This window comes from Ochotona curzoniae, unplaced genomic scaffold (genome assembly GCF_017591425.1).
Source record: "Ochotona curzoniae isolate NIBS_2020 unplaced genomic scaffold, NIBS_Ocur_1.0 contig_2699, whole genome shotgun sequence".
Classification (NCBI taxonomy): domain Eukaryota; kingdom Metazoa; phylum Chordata; class Mammalia; order Lagomorpha; family Ochotonidae; genus Ochotona; species Ochotona curzoniae.
The window spans coordinates 9,736,432-9,756,724 of NW_024465561.1; the positions used below are offsets into that span (position 1 = coordinate 9,736,432).

Genomic DNA, 20,293 nt, shown 5'->3' on the forward strand with positions numbered 1-20,293 from the left:
TCTCAAAGACCTCGACTCCAGATAAAGGGGAAAATACAGACCACTATGCCGCCCCTCCCCGCCCCCGCCAAAACTTGTAGCAGTACTAAAGCACTATTGGGGAGAGAAAAATTCTTTCCTATGAGCAATTTGGAATAAAAACTTCAGAATCATAATAGTGACTACCATAATTTTCCATAATAAAACATCTATTATAACAGATACAGCAATACCATAAAAGTCCTATTGTTCCAGAAACTGTATTATAAATGAAATAGGATAATTATAGAAATACTTGGGTGAAACTGCATGTTCAACAGAAGCATTGAAAATTATTCTTCTCACACTGAGAATAAGTACAGACCTCTTCAGCAGGATCTGAAATGTGAGAAGACAAGGTGGAGCTTAGAAAAAAGTCTTTTATAGCCACATAACCTTCCAGACTCCCCCAGGACCATCCGTAAGGTGCTTCTAGGGGGCCATTCAGCTCCAGGATCCTTACTAGGAACACTAAAATCTGCAAGTAGATTTTGAACTAGGGCATCTTGGTATGTTCTTTCAAGAGTCAGACTTTTCGGGTAAATTTCAGCTCCATCAAGTTCGTTTGTAAACTCTAACTTTAGAATCGCCAGCATTTTAGAACACCCGACATGGGGGTGCTTTGCAGAAATCAGGTTGGGTGGCATGCTGAAAGCTTTGCTGGCCCTGCCAGCCTCCCTGCTTACTTTATAAAGCTCTCCCCTGCAGGTGGTCCTCACAGTGGGCCCAGGCTCCTGGCGGTGGGGGTTCTCACTGGGGACTCCGGTGGGGAACGGGGGCTGAGACACTGTCTGGAAGCTGCGCTTGCAATGGCAGCACCCTGCTTCCGCTTAGCTTGTGGCTTTGGAAAACTGATGAGAATTTGAGAGGAGGAAGCGGGTAGCCCTGGTCTCTGTTACTGACGTCGGATGTCCCAGCACAGCTAACTGGGAGCCTGCAGGAAATTCTCAGAATGAGGACGATGACTCGGAGACTAAGAGGAAATACTAATAGCCAGGGATGATAACTACAGTCAACAGCGCGGCAAACACGGAGAGTGCTGCTAAGTGGTGACTAAGGGGACGTGATAACCGTCTACAAATATTTGAAGGATGTAAACATCCAGGAAGAAGATGAATTAATTATTCAGAACTACAGTGATGAAGTCCCAGACAAGATCATTACCAGTACCACAGCCACCTTGTTCCTTCCCAATGCTTTCCGAATCAAGCTCTCCCTGGACTAATGGCAGATGGCTGGGTGGTCGTCCCGTGCATACGACCATCTCGACACAGGCAAGGCCGTTAGCCATGGACACGGACACCCTCTGTGGGCTCCCATGCTAAGCTGTCTCCTGGTGAATACCTGGGGTTGTAGGTTAAAATGGTGTTGTCTCCAAAGGTATTGTTTGGGTCCAGGATCTGTATAGATGTGATCAAGTGAAGGTGGGGTCACTAGGGGGGAGTGTTAATCAGGATCTTTAGAAGCAGAGGGATCTGTGGGCACAGACACTGGGAGAGAGTGGTCTGGAGTGACACAGCAGAGAGGCAGCTGCAGCACCAGGAGCTGGCGGCTGGCAAGAAGCTGCGAGGGGGCCTCCCCTACACAGCGATGCGCCTCTTTAAGAAGATGCTGGGCCAGCATTGCCTGCAGTGTCAGCATCTAATATGTGTACCTGCTCCATCTCCCATCCAGCTCCCTGCTAATGCGCCTAGGAAAGCAGCAGAGGATGGCTCAAGTGCTTGGGTCCCTGCACCCACATGGCAGACCAGGCGGAGTTGCAGGTCCCGGCTTCAGCCTTGCCTAATCTCAGATGTTGTGGCCATTTGAAGAGTGACTCAACAGATGGAAAATCTCTGTGTGTCTCTCCATGTGTAATCCTGTCTTTGAAATAATTAAATCTCTAAACACACACACACACACACACACACACACACACACACACACACAGATGGTGCCAGCAGACTCAGTGTGCTGCAGTGAAACACCCTCCGCTGGGTCCGTTGGAAACAGAGATGGTTCTCATTAGTCTGGGGGCTATGATGTCCAGGACCAAGCGCCAACAGATCCCCTGGTGGGGCCTTGGAGATGGCTCCCAGCTGCTCTGGCCTCACTAGCAATGAGCTCCCACAAGGGTCTCTCCTGATGTCACTACTGCCACCTGCGGCCGGGGTCCTCAGGACCTACCATCCTCCCACAAACACCCCTCCCCACATCCACCTACACTGGGTATCAGGCCTGAGGCACTCTGCTGACAGCCCTAGCAGATGAGTGTATCTGGTATCTGCCCATGAGTATGTCTGATACCCACCTGTGAGTGTACTTCATACCCATCCATGAGCGTGCCTGGCACCCACCCGTGGGTGTGCCTGCCCGTGAGGTGCCTGGTACCTGCTTGGTACTGTACCTGGTACCTGCCCTTGAGTGTGCATCACACTCTCCATGCAGAAGCGAAGGTGGGACTGCCGGGACAAGCATGGGGACAGGAATTCGGAAGTTCTTGGGAGGGCTGTCCTGGGCCCAGCTTACATGTTTGAGCCTTCTGCTGGTTCTCCTCTGGGGGCACCCGGGGACACACAACTGACAGAGAGCTAGGATTAGGATGGCTGGGGATCCCTGAGCATTAGCACACCACTGGGATGGCTCTGACGCCGTTTAAAATGAAACAACCCTGACCACACCATCAGAGCATCCAAATGACAGCGAAGTGCTCAAGCCAAGCAGCTGTGGGTTTATGGGTGCAGACCTGGTTGACTTTCTCTGGGAGAGCCTTGGGAACAAAGAGCAGGGGCACTGGGCATCTGGAAAGAGTCAGGGGGGCTGCTGAGTTGTGGCTTCCCCTGGCTCTACAGGTGCGGTGAGAACCCTGGGGAATCCTCTGCCCTCAGGAAGGTCGGGGGTGGACGTGACTTTCCTGTCGCTCTGGACAGATGAAACGCATGATCGGGACCTTGCAGAGCTGTTGGATTTTACATATTCTGTGTAAACAGGCATCTTTTAGGTTCCTCCACGTTACCCCTGTAACCTTCAGAACAAGCCTGCAACATGGGTTTTTGGGGTCCCTAGATAAGGAAATCAAGCACAGACACACCGGAGGACTTTCACAAGGTCGGTACAGAAGGTCAAGTCACACGCTGGGCCAGCACACATTCCACTTGGGGAACCCCACGCCTCCTTGTTGGCAAGGACCCAGCTGGCACGGGGGAGAGCATGGTATCCTGTGTGGCATTCCCTGCTTCCATGTGTGCCATCATTTTATGATTTATTCTGCAGCAGAATGCATGTCCCCAGGTGGAGTCAGGTTGGCAGTCTGTGTGAAGCTTTCATTTCTTCTGGGCCTCCCCGTGAAAGTACCTGGCCTGTCTAGCATCCTTCCCGTCCCAGTCTCTGGGGAAGGTCAGCGGGCTGGTTCACTTCTCTCAGTGACCGCCAGAGGGAGCCACAGGCAGAAAAGGACTGGCTGGTGCAGCAGCAGCCACAAGCTGGACTATCTTTGCCTCAGTTTACTTTGGTTCTAGAAAGTCACCCAGACTCAAGCCAAGCTCCTTCCAGCCAAGGAGGGAGATGTCCCATCTGCACCCAAGAGGATCCTGCAACTAAGAGCTCTGGTCCTTCCTTCTTCACAATGCAGGCGAAGGGCAGCCAGCCAGGGGTCCTCTGGGGTCCAGCCACCCAGGAAAGCCAGGCAGGGTGCTGGGCAACCGAGGCTGCAGCCTGCATCTGGACACTTCTGGACTGGCTGGCCTTGTGTGGACAAAGCTCTGTCTGGGTTGTCCTAGCTACGACTTGGAAATTGGACAGCCTGCAGTCGGGGCTGTGTGTCTTTGGGGTGGGGGTGGGGGATGCATGGAGAACTCCAGAAGATTCTTTCAAATTTGAGATGGTTCAGGCTATGCCTCGGGTCTCTGGGGGCATGGCCCTGGGTAGAACTTGAGAAATGGGCCTTCCTCCTCTCCTCAGGCCCTTCTCTACCCCTGGCCCCTCTTGCCTTTGCCCCCTCCCCCAGGACCATCCCCGGCTTTAGCTTAGACCCTACAATCAATTTGTCCTTGTCAAGCCCAGAGCCCAGAAGCCCCAGTGCATCACGGGACAGCTGAAGGTCCACTCTGGTCAATCACCAAATGCTGATTAGCACATCACAACACCACTACCACCACCACCTCTGGGCACGGGGTTTTGTGGCACCTGTTCCACTCCGGATTCAGCTTCCTGCTAATCCAAACTTGGGCTCCTACACCCACATGGGAGACCCAGAAAAACTCCTGACTTCCACCTGCCACGACCCTGGCTGTGGCCGTTGCAGAAATGTGGGCAGTGAGCCAGCACAGAGATTTCTCTCTCTCAACAACTGTACCTTTTAATAATTTTTAAATTACATAAATCTCATTTTAATAAAACCAGGGAGTGTGGCGAAAGAAAAGAAAAAGAAAAACCTCATGGTCCAGTGTGGTGACACAGAAAGCTAAACCACCCCCTCCCCCTTGGGGCCAGCATCCCATACAGGTGCTAGTTCTTATCCCGGCTCCTCCACTTCTGAGCCAGCTCTCTGTGTATGGCAGGGAAAGCAGCAGAGGATGGCCCAAGTCCCTGGGATGCAACACTCATGTGGGAGACCCACAGGAGCTCGGGGCTCCAGGACTGGCTCAGCTCTGGCCACTGTGGCATCTGGGTAATGTACCAGGGATGACAGAAAATTTCTGCAAAATGCACCTTTCAAATATAATTAGACAAATTTCCTTTAAAAATCATTTAATCTATGTATGTGTTCACTTACAAACGCAGAGAGCCCCAACCTGTCATGTCGACCCCCCAGTGCCCCCGTGTCCTGTCCCTACCCAGGAAAGCGCGTGCCACCCAGGGGGCCCCTTCAAGGTGAGGCAGGTCAGCTGGAGCCCCACAGGTGCGTGGGGGAGGGAGCGGGTGAGGGGCAGGGTGGACTCCCAGCTGAGCTAGCGCCTCTCCAGGCCCAGTCAACTCTGGTCCTCCTGCATCCCAATGCCAGTCGAAGGGACTAGCCAGGCCCGAGGTCACGAGTCCTGGCCAGCGCCCAGGGAACCTGCCCTGGCAAGCGGCCTCCGGGCTCGGAGACCAGCGCCAGCCGACCCGGAAGGCCCCGGAAGGCCCCCGGGAACCGGCGCCGGAAGGCGGGGAGGCGGAGCTAGCGCGCCGGCCGCCACCACCGCCGGGGCCACCGCCACCTCCACTGCGGCCACCTCCACCGGGGCCACCTCCACCGGGGCCACCTCCACCGGGGCCACCTCCACCCGGGCCACCGCCGCCTGGGCACCCTCGGCGGCGCGCGTGGGGCAGCGGCCGGGGCCGGGTGCAGACGCTGTGGGCTCCCGGGGCTCGGGAGCGCCCGCTGGCCAGTCTCCCCGGACAAGCGAGTGGCCTTTGGATCTCACAGGCGCGCACACCCGGCCGGCCTGGCCGCCAGGTAAAGGTGTGGCCGAGGGCGAGGAGGGCGAGGAGGGCGAGGAGGGCGAGGAGGGCCGGGGCTGAGCCTTCGGCCTTTGGCCTCCTGCGCTGCGCCGGCTCGGGGAGGGTGCGCCCCTGGCGCATCGGGCCTGGAGTCCTGGGAGGAATTTGAGGTCCCGTTCCTGCCGCTGGCCCGACCCTCACGGTGCCAGGGTGAACGCTCTCGGTGTTTTTCATTTTCCGTATGAGGAAACATGACTTTAGGACTCAGGTGCTCCCGCAGTCCCTTGGTGTGGGTGCTGTCCCAGCACAACACCTGCTTAGGGCAGCACGCCTGGCCTTGCCATGGCAGGTGACCAGGAAGAATCGGTGGGGGTTTGGGAAGTGTGGTTGGTTTGGGTGCGGTTGGGAGGCTGCTGTAGCCTTTTCCAGAACCACTGGGGATGCTTTTAGAGGCTGTGAGGTGGATCAGGTGCAGGGGCTGGTGGTGCTGTGGCAGCCAGGGCAGTGCCTGCTGTGCGTGTGTGTGTGTGTGTGTGTGTGTGTGTGTGTGTGTGTTGGTGGTCGGGGGCAGGTCAGCCCCTTCTCAGCCAGGATAGCCAAAGATTGCATGGCTTCCCAGAAAAGCAGAGATTTCAGAAGATACCAGCAAAGTGTGTGACATCTTAGGAATTAAAAAAAAAATTGTTTCAAGATTTGTTATTATTATTATTATTATTATTATTATTTGAAAGAGACTTACAGTGAAAAGGAAGATCCCAGGGCCCTGTCCTAGCGGCTAAAGTTCTCACCTTGAACGCGCTGGGATCTCATATGGGCGCCGATTCTAAGGTTCTAATCCCAGCAGCTCCACTTCCCATCCTGCTCCCTGCTTGTGGCCTGGGAAAGCAGTCGAGGATGGCCCAAGACGAGGATCTGGGCTCCTGGCTTCAGATTGTCACAACACTAGTGGTTGTGGTCACTTGGGGAGTGAAACATCGGACAGAAGATCTTCCTTTCTGTCTCTCTTCCTCTCTGTATATCTGCCATTCCAACAAAAATAAGTACAGCTTCAAAAAAAGAAAGAAAGAAAGCAGGAAAAGGAGAGATAGAGAAGGTCTACCATCCATTGCTTCACTCCCCAAATGGCTGAAATGGTCAGAACTGAGCTGATCCAAAAACAGGAGCCAGGAGCTTCTTGTGGGCCTCCCAAGTGGGTACAGCGTCCAGGGCCTTGGGCCATCCTCTACTACTTTCCCAGGCCACGAGCAGGTTGCTGGGTTCAGGTAGTATATAAATTTATTTGAAAGGTGCTGTTGGGGAGGGGGAGGCGCGGAGAGATCTCTGCTGGCTCACTTCCCAGATGTCTTCAGTGACCACAGCCAAGGTCGTGCCCAGCGGAAGCCAGGAGCTTTTTCCCGGGTCTCCATGTGGGTTCAGAATCCCAAGCACTAGGACCTTGTTTTGCTGTGTTCCCAGGGGCATGAGCAGGAAGTTGAATGGGAAGTGGAACAGCCAGGACTTGAACTAGCACCCATATGGGATACCACTGCCACAGACAGGGGCTTAACACGCTGCATTCCAGTGTTGGGAACTACCAGCTCACCCCTTGGTGCTCGCTGCTGGGGTCCACTCGTGAGCACGGCGCTGGGGCGTACGATGATGGGAAGATGAGGTTTGGTTCCCCAGAGAAGAACGCGCCTTTGGTGTCCTTGTTTGTATTTTGTAAAATGGTGTGTGGAGGTCTGTGTTGCCCTGAAGCCCCCCCAGTCCCCAGACCCCAAGAGTGGGCAGATCTCCCTGTGCCAAGCAGAGATCTTCCCCCTCCCCCACCACAAGAGCCGAAACAGGGTGGTTACAATTTCCAGTTGACCTTTGCCTCCTCTAGCGCCTAGCAGCTGGACTTCCTGTGACGTGGGCCTGTTCATGGGCAGCTGTGAGTGTGAAACAAGTGTGATCTGGGCGGGCGGGGAGGTCTCCCTCCCTCCCCTGTGAGGCCTGTCCCTTCTGAGTGCCCTCCTGCTCCCTGCGACACCCCTTCTTGTCCAGTGCACACCAGGAGCCTGCACTGGGAGGGTGAGCCCAGAGACCTCAGGCAGCTGAGCTTTTAAAGCAGAGGCTCAGGAGCTGGGGTTACACCTGGCTTCCGTCAGAGTCTCTGGTGCAATGACTTCTAGAATGCTTCAAGGAACTGTGGGGTGGAGCAATTTGGGCTGTCCTCGACTGCATTCCCAAGCCACACAGGCAGGGAGCTGGATGGAAAGCAGGGTCTCCGGGATTAGAGCCGGTGCCCATGTGGAATCCCAATGTGTTCAAGGCAAGGACTTTAACTGCTATGCTGTTGCGCTGGATCCCAAGGTGCAGCTTCTTGAAGTGCAGCAGAAGTCAGGTCCTCCCTCGCCTGGGCTCAGTGGAGGTTGGGGTGCCTTTGGAAGCCTGATTAGCCCTTGAGTGTCTGGGGTCAAAGTCTCACCTCGGGAGGGCCCTTCCCAGTCCTGGGCAAACAGGTGTGCTGTAATTGGCAGGATGAGTAGCTTGTAGATAAACCAGAGCTGCTGCAAAGGCAGGTGACTCAGTTTACCGGCAGGATTTCAGCCTTTTGAGAGGTTTCACTGTCAGAGCAATTCCTTTCGTTGTCGTATTTGATATTAGACTAACTTTGTTGGCATGGTTTTTCAAGACCAAGGCAAACCAAGAAATATACCTCCTTCTGGCTCCCCCTTTCCGGGTGGGGCCTTGGCCAGGCCCAGCGCCTTCCCTGGGATAAGCAGCATATTTGTGCAAAAACCTTGACCAGCACCTTCCAGGGAGGAGCCCGTCCAGCTGGCTGGACACCAGGCAGCCAGGGCAGGGACTGGTCACTTGCGTGTCTTCCAGCCCTTGGACAGCCCTGTCAGGCTTCCGCTCCGTTGCCTTCCACCTGCCGCTTGGCCAAACAGACACATCTGGAGAGAGCCTCGTGCAGCACGCGCAGGAAGGAGTGAGTGAAAACGCCAGCACCCAGTCCCGCTCCGTGTCCTTGTAGCGTCTTGCTGCCCGCAAACACAGACTCTTTCCCCACCCCGGATCTGACACAGACCTGAGAGATTCCTGTGTGCCAGGGGCGTCACAGATGTGGAGTGTCAGAGGAAAGAAGGAAGGAAAGTGTGCAGGGGCCACGCTCTGCCCTTCCTGGGGCTGCCAAGAAGCTCTGAGCACCCAGCACGAGGCGGCCAGGTGGGTGCGTGGTGTTCTGCACTCTGGCATTAGCTCCCAGGGCTGGATCTGTGCCACGTCAGACCTCGGACTTGGGGTCCGTGCAGGTCACGTAAGCCAGAGCTGCTGAGCAGTGGAGTCTGCCTCCGCTCTCTCCATCCCAGGCCTGTAGCAGCCGTGGCAGCATTCAGCTAGGAAAGGGCAGAAAGTTGGTGAGGACAGAGCTGTGAGAACAACCTGTATGGAGAGGATCCAGCTCAGTGGCGTGTGACTTGCTCCTGGCACTGTCAGCCTGACAGCTTCTGATTCCTGCTTGTTCCTTCTCAGGGCAGGTAATGTATCAAGTTTCCTGGCAGCAGTGTTAAGTGTCCTGACACAGGCAATTATTCTAAAGGTCATTAGATTAAAAAATCCATCCCTCAGGGCCAAAGCCATGGCCACAGCAGGTAATGCTGCTGCCCACAGCACCAGCATCCTGTATGGGCCCCAGTTCAAGTCCTGGCTGTTCCACTTCTGATACAGCTCTTTACTATGACCTGGGAAGGCAGCAGGGGATGATCAAGTCTTTGTGGGACTTTTTCATTGTGTCCCATGTTGGAGACCCAGGAGAAGCTCCTGGATTGGTTCTGCCCATTGCTGCATTTGAGGAGCAAACCAGTGGATGGAAGATTCTCTCTCTTTCTCTTTCTCTGGATTTCTTCATCTCTGTAACTCTGCCTTTCCAATACAGCAGTAAAAAATAATTTAACACAAAGCATAGTTGGTTGTTATTAAAAAAAAAAAAAAGGGAGGGGGACATCCGTGCATGCACCTGCTCTTTGCCTCAGTTTACTCAGTCTCTGCTTCATCTTAAAAACATCGTCCCTGAGTGTTTTAAAATGTTTAGTTGTTTTCAGTTACTTAAAATGTGGAGAATGATAGAAGGAATGAGATCAGCCCTCAATCTATTGGTTCCCTCTCCAAATGCCAGCAACAGGGATGGCAGGCCAGAGCCATTCCAGGTCTCCCACATTGGTGGCAGGGGCCCGGATGCTCTGGCTGGCATCAGATTGCCAGATTGCCTTGGCTGAGAGCAGGGCACAAAGTGCCTGCCCTGTGTGTGCTATCAGGTGGCCCATGTGTGGAGCGAGAGGGGGAGGAAGGATGTGTGTGTGTGTGTGTGTGTGACTGAGAGCCCTTTGGAGCCTGCGGCATGCCACACCCAGCCTAGGCACCTGTGTCTGTTCTACCGGCACCTTCTGAGAGCCAGAGATGAGGAGCCCAGCAGATGCCATTTGTGGGCCCCATGCTGTTCCACCCTCCCCAGGCTTGGTGCAGATGCTCTATGACTCAGAAGGGGCCATGAGGCCCTTGAGACATCATGGCACACGCCAGGCTCCATGGGTCAGTGTGGGCTCAGCTAAGGGAGGGGGAGGTATGGCAGGAAGGGCCAGCGCTGCCCCCAAATGGATGTGCCGAGCACCTGATCGCAGGGTCCCCTGTATCTGCCTCTGCTGCTTCTGTTTACCATTGACTAGCCTTCACCCTGCGTTCCAGGGGCAGGGGCTTCTCCCGTGAGACGCAGTGGGGCCGCTGCCCCCTCCAGGACACAGGGGCTCATCTGCTCACTCCTTTGTCCTTCCCCAAGGCCGGCCAGGATGCCCGTCATGGTGGAAGACATCATGAAGCTGTTGTGCACCCTCTCTGAGAAGAGAAAAATGAAAGCGGCTGTCAAGCACTCGGGCAAGGGTGCCCTGGTCACGGGAGCTGTGGCCTTCGTGGGCGGCCTGGTGGGTGGCCCACCAGGACTTGCTGTCGGTAAGTGAGGTGTCTTGCTGGGATGGTCAGCTGGGAGTGTGTCCTGGAGGAGAAGGGTGCACACAGGGACGAGGACTCAGTGGCCTCTCCTCTGTGGAATGCTTGTATGTGCAGAATCCAGCCGGTGAACGGCTCAGAAGCACACAGGGCTCCCACACCTCCAGCACCAGTCTGCTCTCTCAGGCAGGTGGGGGGACCCTGGCCCCAGCCTCCCCGCTCCCCTACCGGCCTGTGTCCATGGGTTCTGGGTTCGCTCAGCAGCAGCATCACAGGTCATTTTGGAAGGGAGCCAGGAAGGAAGCTGGTGTCTGCGGCACATGTGACCACGAGCAGATGTTGCATGGCTGGTCTGCAGCAGCTGGCGCGTCCTCCTTCTGGAAGCACAAAGTCTGTGCAGGGAACAGCACAGACAGTGCCTCCGCCCCAGGGCCGGCCCTCCTGGGCAGCCTGCAATGGCTGGGAACGAGAGCTTGGCTCATTTCCCAGTTGGTTCTCAGAGCTGGGATAAAGGTGCTTCCTTGTTGAGAAGATTTCTTTCTTTATTACTTTATGGGAAAGCCAGCTTCACAGAGAGAAGGAGAGACAGAGAAAGATCTCCTGTCTGCTGGTTCACCACCCAAGTTTTCTCATGGCCAGAGCTGAACGAATGTGATGCCAGGAGCCAGAAGTTTCTTCCAGGTCTCCCATGTGGGTGCAGGGTCCCAAGGCCTTGGGCCATCCTGCACAGCTTCCCCAGGCCACAAGCAGGGAGTTGGAAGGGCAGTGCAGCATGCAAGGTGAGGACGTTAGTGACTAGCCTACTGTGCCAGGCCCCAAAGTAATTCTTTCTGATGAGGGGCAGGAGGGATTCCTGCGTCCTGGCTCAGGCCGCGGCCTGAACCCTCAGCTAGACTGCAGTGAGCCAGCCGGGTGAGGCCCAGCCGCATCCTGCACTGCTATTGAGCTGGGATCCTCAGGCTGCTGTCTGCCGGGGTCCTGCTGCACTGGGCGCCGTGCCTGTTAGCAGCGCCTCCTCCGTGCTGGGCATCGGGCTGATGGGAGGCCTCTGTCCATGGCTGTAGGCCACCAAGCAGCTGCTTTTCTGCCCAGGCTGCCGACTGCTTCCCAGCTTGCTGCCTGGGCTTCCTGGGTGTTCTCCCCCTGGAGGCAGGACTGACATTCAAGGACCTTCCAGGAAACGGGCCACAGGAGCGGGGAGGATAAACCCCAGAAGGCCCCTCCACCATGTTCCCTTTGCATGTGCCGAAGCTCAGCCAGTGCTGACATCAGCTCCTCGCCGTCCCGGAAGGAGCCAGGCAGGCAGGAGACCAGGCCATGGCCTCCTTCCTCAGTGACCTCCTGAGTCTGTCCCCACCACCTCCGAGACCCCCTGGCCACCTAGGCACGTCCCAGGACCCCCTGGGAACACACAGTTTGCTGAAACTGAGTAAAAGCTGTTGGAGACCCAGGCCTTGGCAGGAAGCAGGGCACCTGCTACATCCAGCTCTTGGTCTTGGGTGCTAGCATCATTTTACGGAGAAAACAAAGCAATTTTCTCTTTTCCAATAACTAGTAATTTGCCGGTCGATATTCCTGGAGAATCTGCGTGTTAAGTGCTGCTCTAAATCAAGTATGGATGTTCTCATACAGGGTTAGTGCCGATGGACACAACTCCTGTCAGCTCCAAGCATTTCACTGGTGTCATGGGGAGTTCAGGAGTGTGAACATTAGCTGGTCTGCCTTCCCCAGAGTGCTGCTCTTCCTGGGAGAGTCGCTGACCCAGTCCAGAGCAGCCAGCCACCAGGACTTGGGGCTGAGGCCAGTGTGGTGGTGGAGTGGGTTAAGCTGCATCCCATGTGGGTCCTGCTGCTCTGCTTCCCATCCAGCTCCCTGCTCAGGTGCCTGGGAAAGCAGTAGAGAGGGTGCTGAGGCTTGGCCTCTGCACCCAACGAGGGAGACCAGGGAGCAGTTCTGGGCTCCTGGGCAGCCTGGCCCAGCTCTGGTTGTTGTCCTTTGGGGAATGAAGCTGCAGATGAAAGATCTCTCCCTCTCTATCTCGGTAACTCTGCCTTTCAAATAATGAAAGAAAAATCTTTTACAAGGTTGTGGGGCGGGGAGGAGAGGTGGAGTGGAGGAACAGCGGCTGGCACCTCCTGGAGCTGTGTATTTTCCTGCTGCCTTCCTCTCAAGTCTGGGATGGAACAGATGAATCTGGGAAAAGGGGTGTTTTGATTGACAAGCAGGAGGATAGCTTTACACGGGCGGGGGGGGGGGTTGGTTGGAGGAGGCCTTGTTGGTCACGGGACTTCCAGGGCAGCAGCTCCTAAACTAGCTGCCTGCTTATCCCCTGCCAGTCATGGGGAGACCCAGATGGAGTTCCTGGCTGCTGAGCTTGGCTGGCCCATCCTCGGCCATTGTGGCCATGTGGGAAGTGAACCAGGGCATGTCCCCCACCCCTTGCCCCGCACCCCATCTGTGGCCCATGTCACAGGATTTTTTTTTTTAATAAATTTTGTAGTCTGGAAGAATAATAGATTTACAGGAAGTGCATAGACAGAATGCCCATGTGTCTGTCACCTGGTTCCAGTTCCCCTAGTGTTAACATGTATCATGGGTCATTGTCAAGGCTACAAAACTAACACTGACACTCTACCGTGAACCATGTTCTAGACTCCATTTGGGTTTCACTAGGGATTTCCATTCTTTCCTTCCTTTCTCTCTAACATTTGTTTGTTGAAAGGCAGAGTGGGTGTCTCTTTCAAGAGTCACCCCACCTCCCGGTTTTCTCTCTGCACGTGCTTCCCCTTCGCTTTCCCTTCCCTGCTCACTTGGTCCCTTTGCAGATAAATTTTTCTCTCTGCAACAGATTCCCGGCTTTTTAAGTCTATACTAAGCTGAGGAAAGAACCCACCAGGCATTTCTGGTAACATATTTTCCCTGGCACCCAACGTGGGGACTGAAAAAATAGACTTATACGGGAGCCACGTGGCCCAACTTAACCGAGTGAAGACTTCACAAGGGATCTTCAAGGCTGCAGGTGGCCTTGAACATGCAAACTTTATGACAACCAGACCAACTTCTGCCATGGCAACTTGGATGACCCGGACCATCTCTCTGGATCCCACATCTCTAGGGGCCCCTTACCGAAACAACGCCCAATTTCAGCAGGAAGCAGCCAGAAGACATCTCCCCCTCCCCCACAGAAGTAGGTTGTGGGATTTCAAGAGGGGGATCTGATACCATCCAGGCCTGCTGAGGTCTTGGCCACACCTAAGGTGGGCGGCACAGCATTGCCCACCCATTTTCTAACTAATTAAGAGACCACCAGTGGGGAACATCTTACCTGTAGGTTGCTCGCCCAACAAGGAGGGGTCAGGAAAGGCTTAAAATGCCAAGACGCTTCCTCAAACCTTTGGTGTCTCTGTCTCCCTCGTCTCTCTAGAGGCACCTCGCCTCCCGGTTTTCTCTCTGCAGGTGCTTCCCCTTCCTTCCCTTCCCTCCTCACCTGGTCCCTTTGCAAATACATTTTTCTGTCTGCAAATTAAAAAAATAATAAGAAAAAAAAGAAAAGCAGAGTGACTGAAAGAGAGAGAAGAGACAAAGACATGGTTCGTCCAGTATCTGGAGGCTCACTCTCCAATGGGCCCAGGCTGAAGTCAGAAGCCAAGAATTCCATGCTGGCGTCCCAGGTGGCAGGGGCCATCTGCTGCTGCTCTCTGGCATAGTGACCGGGAGCTGGGTGGGAAGCAGACCAGCTGGGACTTGAACCAGTGCTACAGGATGGGATGTTGGTGTCGCAATGAGCAGCTTAAGCTACTGTGCCACAGCACCATCCCCAGATTTGACCAGGTTTAGTGTTAGTGACCCCCTGCCCCTTTATTGATTCTAGAGTCCTGTTTGATTCCTTCGTCACCAATGGTCTGTGCCAGTTTGTTTAGACTGTCATTGGTTTTACAATCTTGACGGTGAGGACGGCTGCCGTGCTTGGTGGGCCTTCTGTCCGTCTGGAGTTGTCTGTCGTGTTCCTTGTGGTCAGACAGGAGCCGCGGGCCTTCAGAAGATCAGCCCAGATGTGAACGTACGGCTTTTGCACCACTCCTGGCGGGTACAGGGCGCCCATGCAGCCTCACTGGGTCGAATGGCCCCGCTCCCTCGGGAGAGTCACACGCACTGGGTTTTTCTGCTGTGAAGCTGCTGTTCCTGCGTGCTGTTGTGCAGGCGTGAGTCCCGAGGCCAGACGGGCTGCACCCTTAGATACCTCATTCCTGACAATTTAGAACACAGGCATCTGAAAGACGTGAATCCCCTGTTGTGTGTGGCAGGAATTGGCTGGCAAGGCTGGCAGCTGCCCCTTCGATGTAACCGCAGGCCCACTCCGTCTCCTTCCCCCCTGTTGTGTACCTGTCCGACTCCTGAAGGTCCTTGAGTCTGGACTCTGGCCATCAAGGCCCCTCCCACTAGCGTGTAACCTTACCCCGAGCACACCCTCACGTTGACACAGTTTGCCGTTGGAAATGGTGGTGTGCCCCTGTCAGGAAGCAGGAAGGCAAGCAGTAGGCCATGCCATGGCATGATTGACGGGGTCCCTGGGATCTCTAACCTCCTGAGTTCTGGGCAAGTTTCTTAGGCTCAGGGACAAAGAGTGTGTCGGGCCCCCAGGGGAGGAAGCAGGGCCTCACTGCTGAGCCACTTGACCTCAGGGCCCCTTTGCAGCTCAGCTCCCTGGTCTGCAAGGCAGGAGATGGTGTGGGAAGCCACTTGAGGAAGACTTGGCTCACAGGCAGCTGTGCTTTGCTCCGCATAGGTGCTGCCATCAGGGCAAGGTACACTTGGGTATCTATTCCCACAGGCAGGGGCAGCAGAGGTCTGCCCTGCCTGCTGCCTGCAGAGCTGAGCCCACCCGACCAGCTCCACCACTGGCCCCCTCCTCATGGGCTCAGCGAGAAGCTGAGGCTGGCATGTGGCCCCAGGCCTAACTGCTGGCTCCCTTGTTTTCCAGGTGGGGCCGTCGGGGGCCTGCTAGGTGCCTGGATGACAAGTGGACAGTTCCAGCCCGTGCCTCAGATCCTAATGGAGCTGCCCCCGGCCGAGCAGCAGAAGCTCTTTAATGAGGCCGTTGCCATCATCCGGCACCTGGACTGGACAGATGCTGTTCAGCTCACCACTCTCGTCCTAGGCAGTGAGGCCCTGCAGCAGCAGCTGCTGGCTGTGCTGGTAGGCTACATCACCAAGGAGCTGCAGGCCCAGATCCGCTATGACGACTAGGCCACCCTGCCTCGAGGGGCTGGGGGCCAGGGGAGGCTCTGAGTGTCCGCTCTGCCTGGAGTGGTGTCTCCTGCCTGAGAAGATACTGCTATGCTGTGACATGTTCCAGAAGTTATTTCCCAGTGTGCCCTGGCTGCCCTCTGACCCAGTAGTTGGCGAGAAGTGCAGGCACTCCTGGCTCAGGCCCATGGGGCAGTTTTCTGAGTTGCCTTTTGGGTGCTTGGGCGGCTAGAGGAAGTCGTTATGGCCCCAACACACTCTCTCCGCCTTCTCCTCTCCCAAGCACCTGTGCAGGAAGGACCTGGAGCACTCTGAGTGAGAATACTGGCCCCCGGGTGTGCCCTGCCCTTGCCCCTGCCCCAGAGGAGGGGGAGGGCGCTCAGCCCACAGAGCCCCCAGCTCGCCCATGCTGGGGTTTCAGTGTCCCCACCCTTGGAATCTGGGCAGTTCCAGAGGCCCGTGTTGCCGGCTCTAAGGAGTGTCTGCAGCCTACAGATTGCCCTCATTCTGCTTCAAGTGACAATAAATCTGAACAGTCGCTCTTCCACATGTTCCTTGTGAAGTATTTCTGACATTGAAAGGCCTTTGAATGAGACTGAAAGGAAAGCTCTGATTGGTGGGTTTCGAGAAGGGTGGACAGCTCCCCTCCTAGGCCAACATGCTGGTGCCTATCCCCGCAGCCCCCAGGTTGGCTAGCTCCCTGCACTGCCGCCCTGTGTGGGCAGCCAAGCACCTGGGCAGGGTGAGGCCTTGGGACCCTCTCCTGGGACTGCAGGCCTGGAGGCGGCCCAGCCAGCCCGGGGGTGGAGGGAGCCAAGCTGAGTGTCCTGGGACCCCATGCCAAGAAATGTGCAGGGTGAGCTCTGAGCCATGGGTCCTTCCAGGGGCTGCCCCAACATCCATCAGGTGCTCTATGGCCACACTCCTGCAGGTGGCAAAGTCCCTTTGGGCATATACGTGCTGGCGGAGGGGGTGGAGGCAGGGGTACTGTCCAGGAGGCTGAGGGGGACCTCCCTGCTCTTCCTGCCAGATGTGCCCTCCACCCCAGCCCCTCCAACTGACAGTCCTCAGTCAGGGTCCTTCCCACGCGCGCTTATCTTGTGAGGACTTCACAGTTGTTCTGTTTAGTATCATAAAGGTAAAGACATTGAAAACGAAGAAAGACTTCTCAGGAAGTTGCTGAGAAAGAGTCTCAGTTTCAGTGAGACACCAATTTGACCTCTGCTCGCCTCTGGGGACGCTGGCACCTACCTGCCCACTCATGCTGCACTGCCAGGACATGGTCACACCCGGACGGGCCTCCTGGGGTGCAGTCCACAGGAAACCTGCCCTTCAGAGGACCATCCCTCCCTGCCCAGTGCTGGCCAGCCCTCGGGGTGGGGCAGGGCGGCTCCAGGACTCACCCGCCCTCAGGCTGTTCACTCCCCGGATGGTCACAGTATCCAGAGCTGGGCCAGGCTGAAGGCAGGAGCCAGGAGCTTCTTCCAGGTCTCCCATGTGGATGCAGGGTCCCAGCAGTTGAGCCATCCTCCTCTGCTTGCCAGGTGCCTTAGTGAGAGCTGGACCGGAAGTGGAGCAGCTGGGACTCCAACGGCACCCACATGGGATGCCAGCATAGCAGCTGGCAGCTTTACCCACTGCTCCACACTGCTGGCCCCTATTCGCACTTCTCATGCATTTCTAGTCTCTGTTCAATTCCTCTTTATTTACCAATGTTTATTGCTAAAAAAAAAATAAAACTTGGAAAAATATAAGAAAATAAAAATCACTGCATTTTACCACCCAGAAAATTATTGCAAGCAAATTTGTCTTTCGTGTGATTATTTAAACCTGTGCTTGTACCTTTTAACACATTACTATACACCTGTTGGCGTGTGTGTTCATGAACATTAAGTAACACCTTTGGTGTGGTTCCATATTCCTCTGCACGTCCGTCATGGCTGCACAGCACTGCGGTGCCCGCCCACACGGTTCCCTTTGAAGTGCGATGTTACAGCGCTGTGGGCCCTTCACATCTGGGACAATCACAGGTGGGCTTGAGGAAGGACTTCCACGGAAACTCTGGATTCGAAAGGGAATGTGGTTCACTTGCTTTATTTTTCTCTATTGGAGAGGCAGAGAGAACTCACTGGGTCCCCTGGTTCACTCCCCTGAATGGCAGCAATGGCCAAGGCTGAAGCCAGGAGCTGGAACTCCACTTGGGCTCCCAGGGGTGACAGGACCCCCTTCGTTGAGTCCAGCGCTGCCCCCTGGTTGACAGCAGTAGGAAGCTGGGTGTCAGGCACCTGATCCAGGGAACGCTGTCCTGGTGACATGTTGTAGTGGGGCGACATTCCTTCCACAGAGGCAGCATTCTGCCGCCCACGGAGGACCTGGATTCCCTGTTGAGTGGCTGTCTCCCTCTAGTTTGAGGTCTTTTTCCTTTTATCCCATCAGATGGGGCTGAAGGGCCTGTGGGGTCTGCAGGGCTGAGGCACCAGGCCACAGCACCAGGCTGGGGCAGCCCGCGTGGCGCAGCGGCGCCACCTGCCGGGCGAGTGTGTCATAGCGGGGCGGGCGGCAGGGAGCGCGGGCGGCTTTCCGTGCTGGTCCGCGACGGGCAGGCGCCACCTGGCGGGCGAGCCGGGGCAGCGCGCTCCCTCTGGGAGCGTCTGGGGACAGACAGCCCTGAGCCCTACAGCCTCTTGGCCTGGATGGCAGAGCCTGTGGATCCTGAGCCAGTGACCAGGGCGATGAGAAAAGCCAGGCTTCGTTGAGCAGGGCAATGACCGCTGGGGTCAGTGCATCCGATTAGCCCAGGTCCTTCCTTTACATTGGGAGAGCAGCAGAGCCGGGGCAGGAAACAGGGACCCCCAAATCCTGGCGAATGAAAGGGGTGGGGTGTGTCGCGCTCTTGCCTGCCTGCCTCTTTTTCTCTCTTTCCTTCCTTCCTTCCTTCCTTCCTTCCTTCCTTCCTTCCTTCCTTCCTCCCTCGCTCACTCCCTCTCTCTCTCTCCTCTCTCCCTCCCTCCCTCTCTCCTCCCTCCTCCTTCCCTCTTTCTAAGATTTATTTGAATTTTTTTTTAAGTAGATCCGGAGAGAGAAGGAGAGATCTTCCATCTTGCTGGTGCCCTGCTCAAGTGGCTGCAATGGCTGGAGCGGAGCTGATGCAAAGCTGGGAGCCAGCAGGTTCTTCTGGATTTCTCACGTGGTTGCAGGGTCCCAAGGCCTTGGGCCGTCGTCTGCTGCTTTCCCAGCCATTAGCAGAGAGCTGGATCAGAAGTGGAGCAGCCAGGACTCCAAGCAGCGCCCATAGAGATGCTGGCACGGCAGGCTGAGGATGAGTGTGCTGTGTCACAGCACCTGTTCTGGAGAGAGCTTTCCTGACTGTGGACCTGGACAGTTACTGTATTTTGGGGTTTAGAGGATAAGTTGCTGTGTCAGTTAGTGAGTAAAAATAAACACGGTGATCCAGGCCAGAGCCGGCAGAGTGTGTGAAATGGTGTTGTACACATATGTACACACACACGCACACACATACACACACAGGCAACATGCCCACGCAGTACAAGCACACAATACGTACATGCATATATACATACAGACATCCATGAACATGTTCACACAAATACATGCAGATACATGCACAGAGACACACAAACACATGCATATGCCCACACAATACAGACACACATGTACAGTCACACACATACACACACGCACCCATACACACATGTAAATGCACACACAGAAGCCAGAGTCCAGCTCCAGCTGAGTTCAGAACTCGTTCATGGAGTAGGCGTAAAGAGAAAAATGGACCACTACGATTTCATGGTCATAATGGACAATACAGAAGCCAGTACAAGCTCTGGCACAGCGTTTTGACATCATGGTCAAGTGGGTGTTTCCAAGGATAATCCTGCCAATTGTTTCACCTTAAAGCTTTCAATACATGGTTCATATCAATCAGAAACACATTCCTACTACAATCCTGATTCTACAACTTAATCTTGAATCAGTTAAGGGAGGAAATGCATGACAAAAAGGGGAGGAAATGAAGATCAAGGATGGTCAGTGGGGGCAGCAGAGACAGAGACAGAGACAGCATGGATTGTGAAAGGCCCTTTTGCAAGACATTATCACCAACATGAACTGCCAAGCTCGCATTGACAGTGAACACCAACTCCGCAAACAATGCCTGAATAGATTACAGAATTCTCAGCGGGTGGTCGGTGTCCTCGCAAGGGGAGGTGGAGATGCCTTCAGGTGGATGCAGAGACGTGCAGCGGGCCCTGCCAGGCAGCGGGGAATTCCTTGTGGTCCTGCCTGCAATTGCTGGGGTCCGTGCAGTGCATGGTGGACACGAAGGTGTGAAGAGTATGGTTCCATTGAGGCAGGCCCGGTGGACCACCTGAATGCAGCTCCACCTTCCTTTGCATGGGCACCAGACCACCCTGCGGAAGAATTCCCATCCATCCAGGCATTGTTTGCTGCTGTGGAGTTGGCTTTTTACTTAATGTGAGCTTGGAGGTTAATGTCAATAATAACATCTTGCAAAAGGGCCTTCCATTATTCCTACTGTCTTGGCTGTCCCCATTGAACTGGAGCTAATGTAGGGACCTGTATTTAAGGTTTCATTCTTTTCTTGCTCTTTAGGTTCTTCTTTTCTTTGGAATACAAGATT

The 20,293-nt window shown here is 55.2% G+C and overlaps 1 protein-coding gene across 2 annotated transcripts; it reads left to right on the top strand.

Annotated features, from left to right (window-relative positions):
* Positions 1-5,330: 5,330 nt before the first annotated feature.
* LOC121153911 (protein C19orf12) lies at positions 5,331-16,175 on the top strand. 2 transcript variants are annotated; one of them, XM_040976680.1, is made up of 3 exons: positions 5,331-5,434; positions 10,217-10,386; positions 15,365-16,175. In XM_040976680.1, exons 2-3 carry the CDS (start codon positions 10,227-10,229, stop codon positions 15,628-15,630), a joined length of 426 nt encoding a protein of 141 aa, XP_040832614.1. In that variant the 5' UTR covers positions 5,331-5,434; positions 10,217-10,226; the 3' UTR covers positions 15,631-16,175. The 2 variants fall into 2 exon arrangements, with proteins under 2 accessions (XP_040832614.1, XP_040832613.1); XM_040976679.1 differs by having other exon boundaries at positions 5,359-5,440.
* Positions 16,176-20,293: the final 4,118 nt, after the last annotated feature.

Coding starts and splice junctions, on each gene's coding strand:
- LOC121153911 (XM_040976680.1), top strand. CDS start 10,227: ATGCCCGTCATGGTGGAAGACATCATGAAGCTGTTGTGCACCCTCTCT. Junction 10,387..15,364: donor CCCACCAGGACTTGCTGTCG/GTAAGTGAGGTG, acceptor CTTGTTTTCCAG/GTGGGGCCGTCGGGGGCCTG.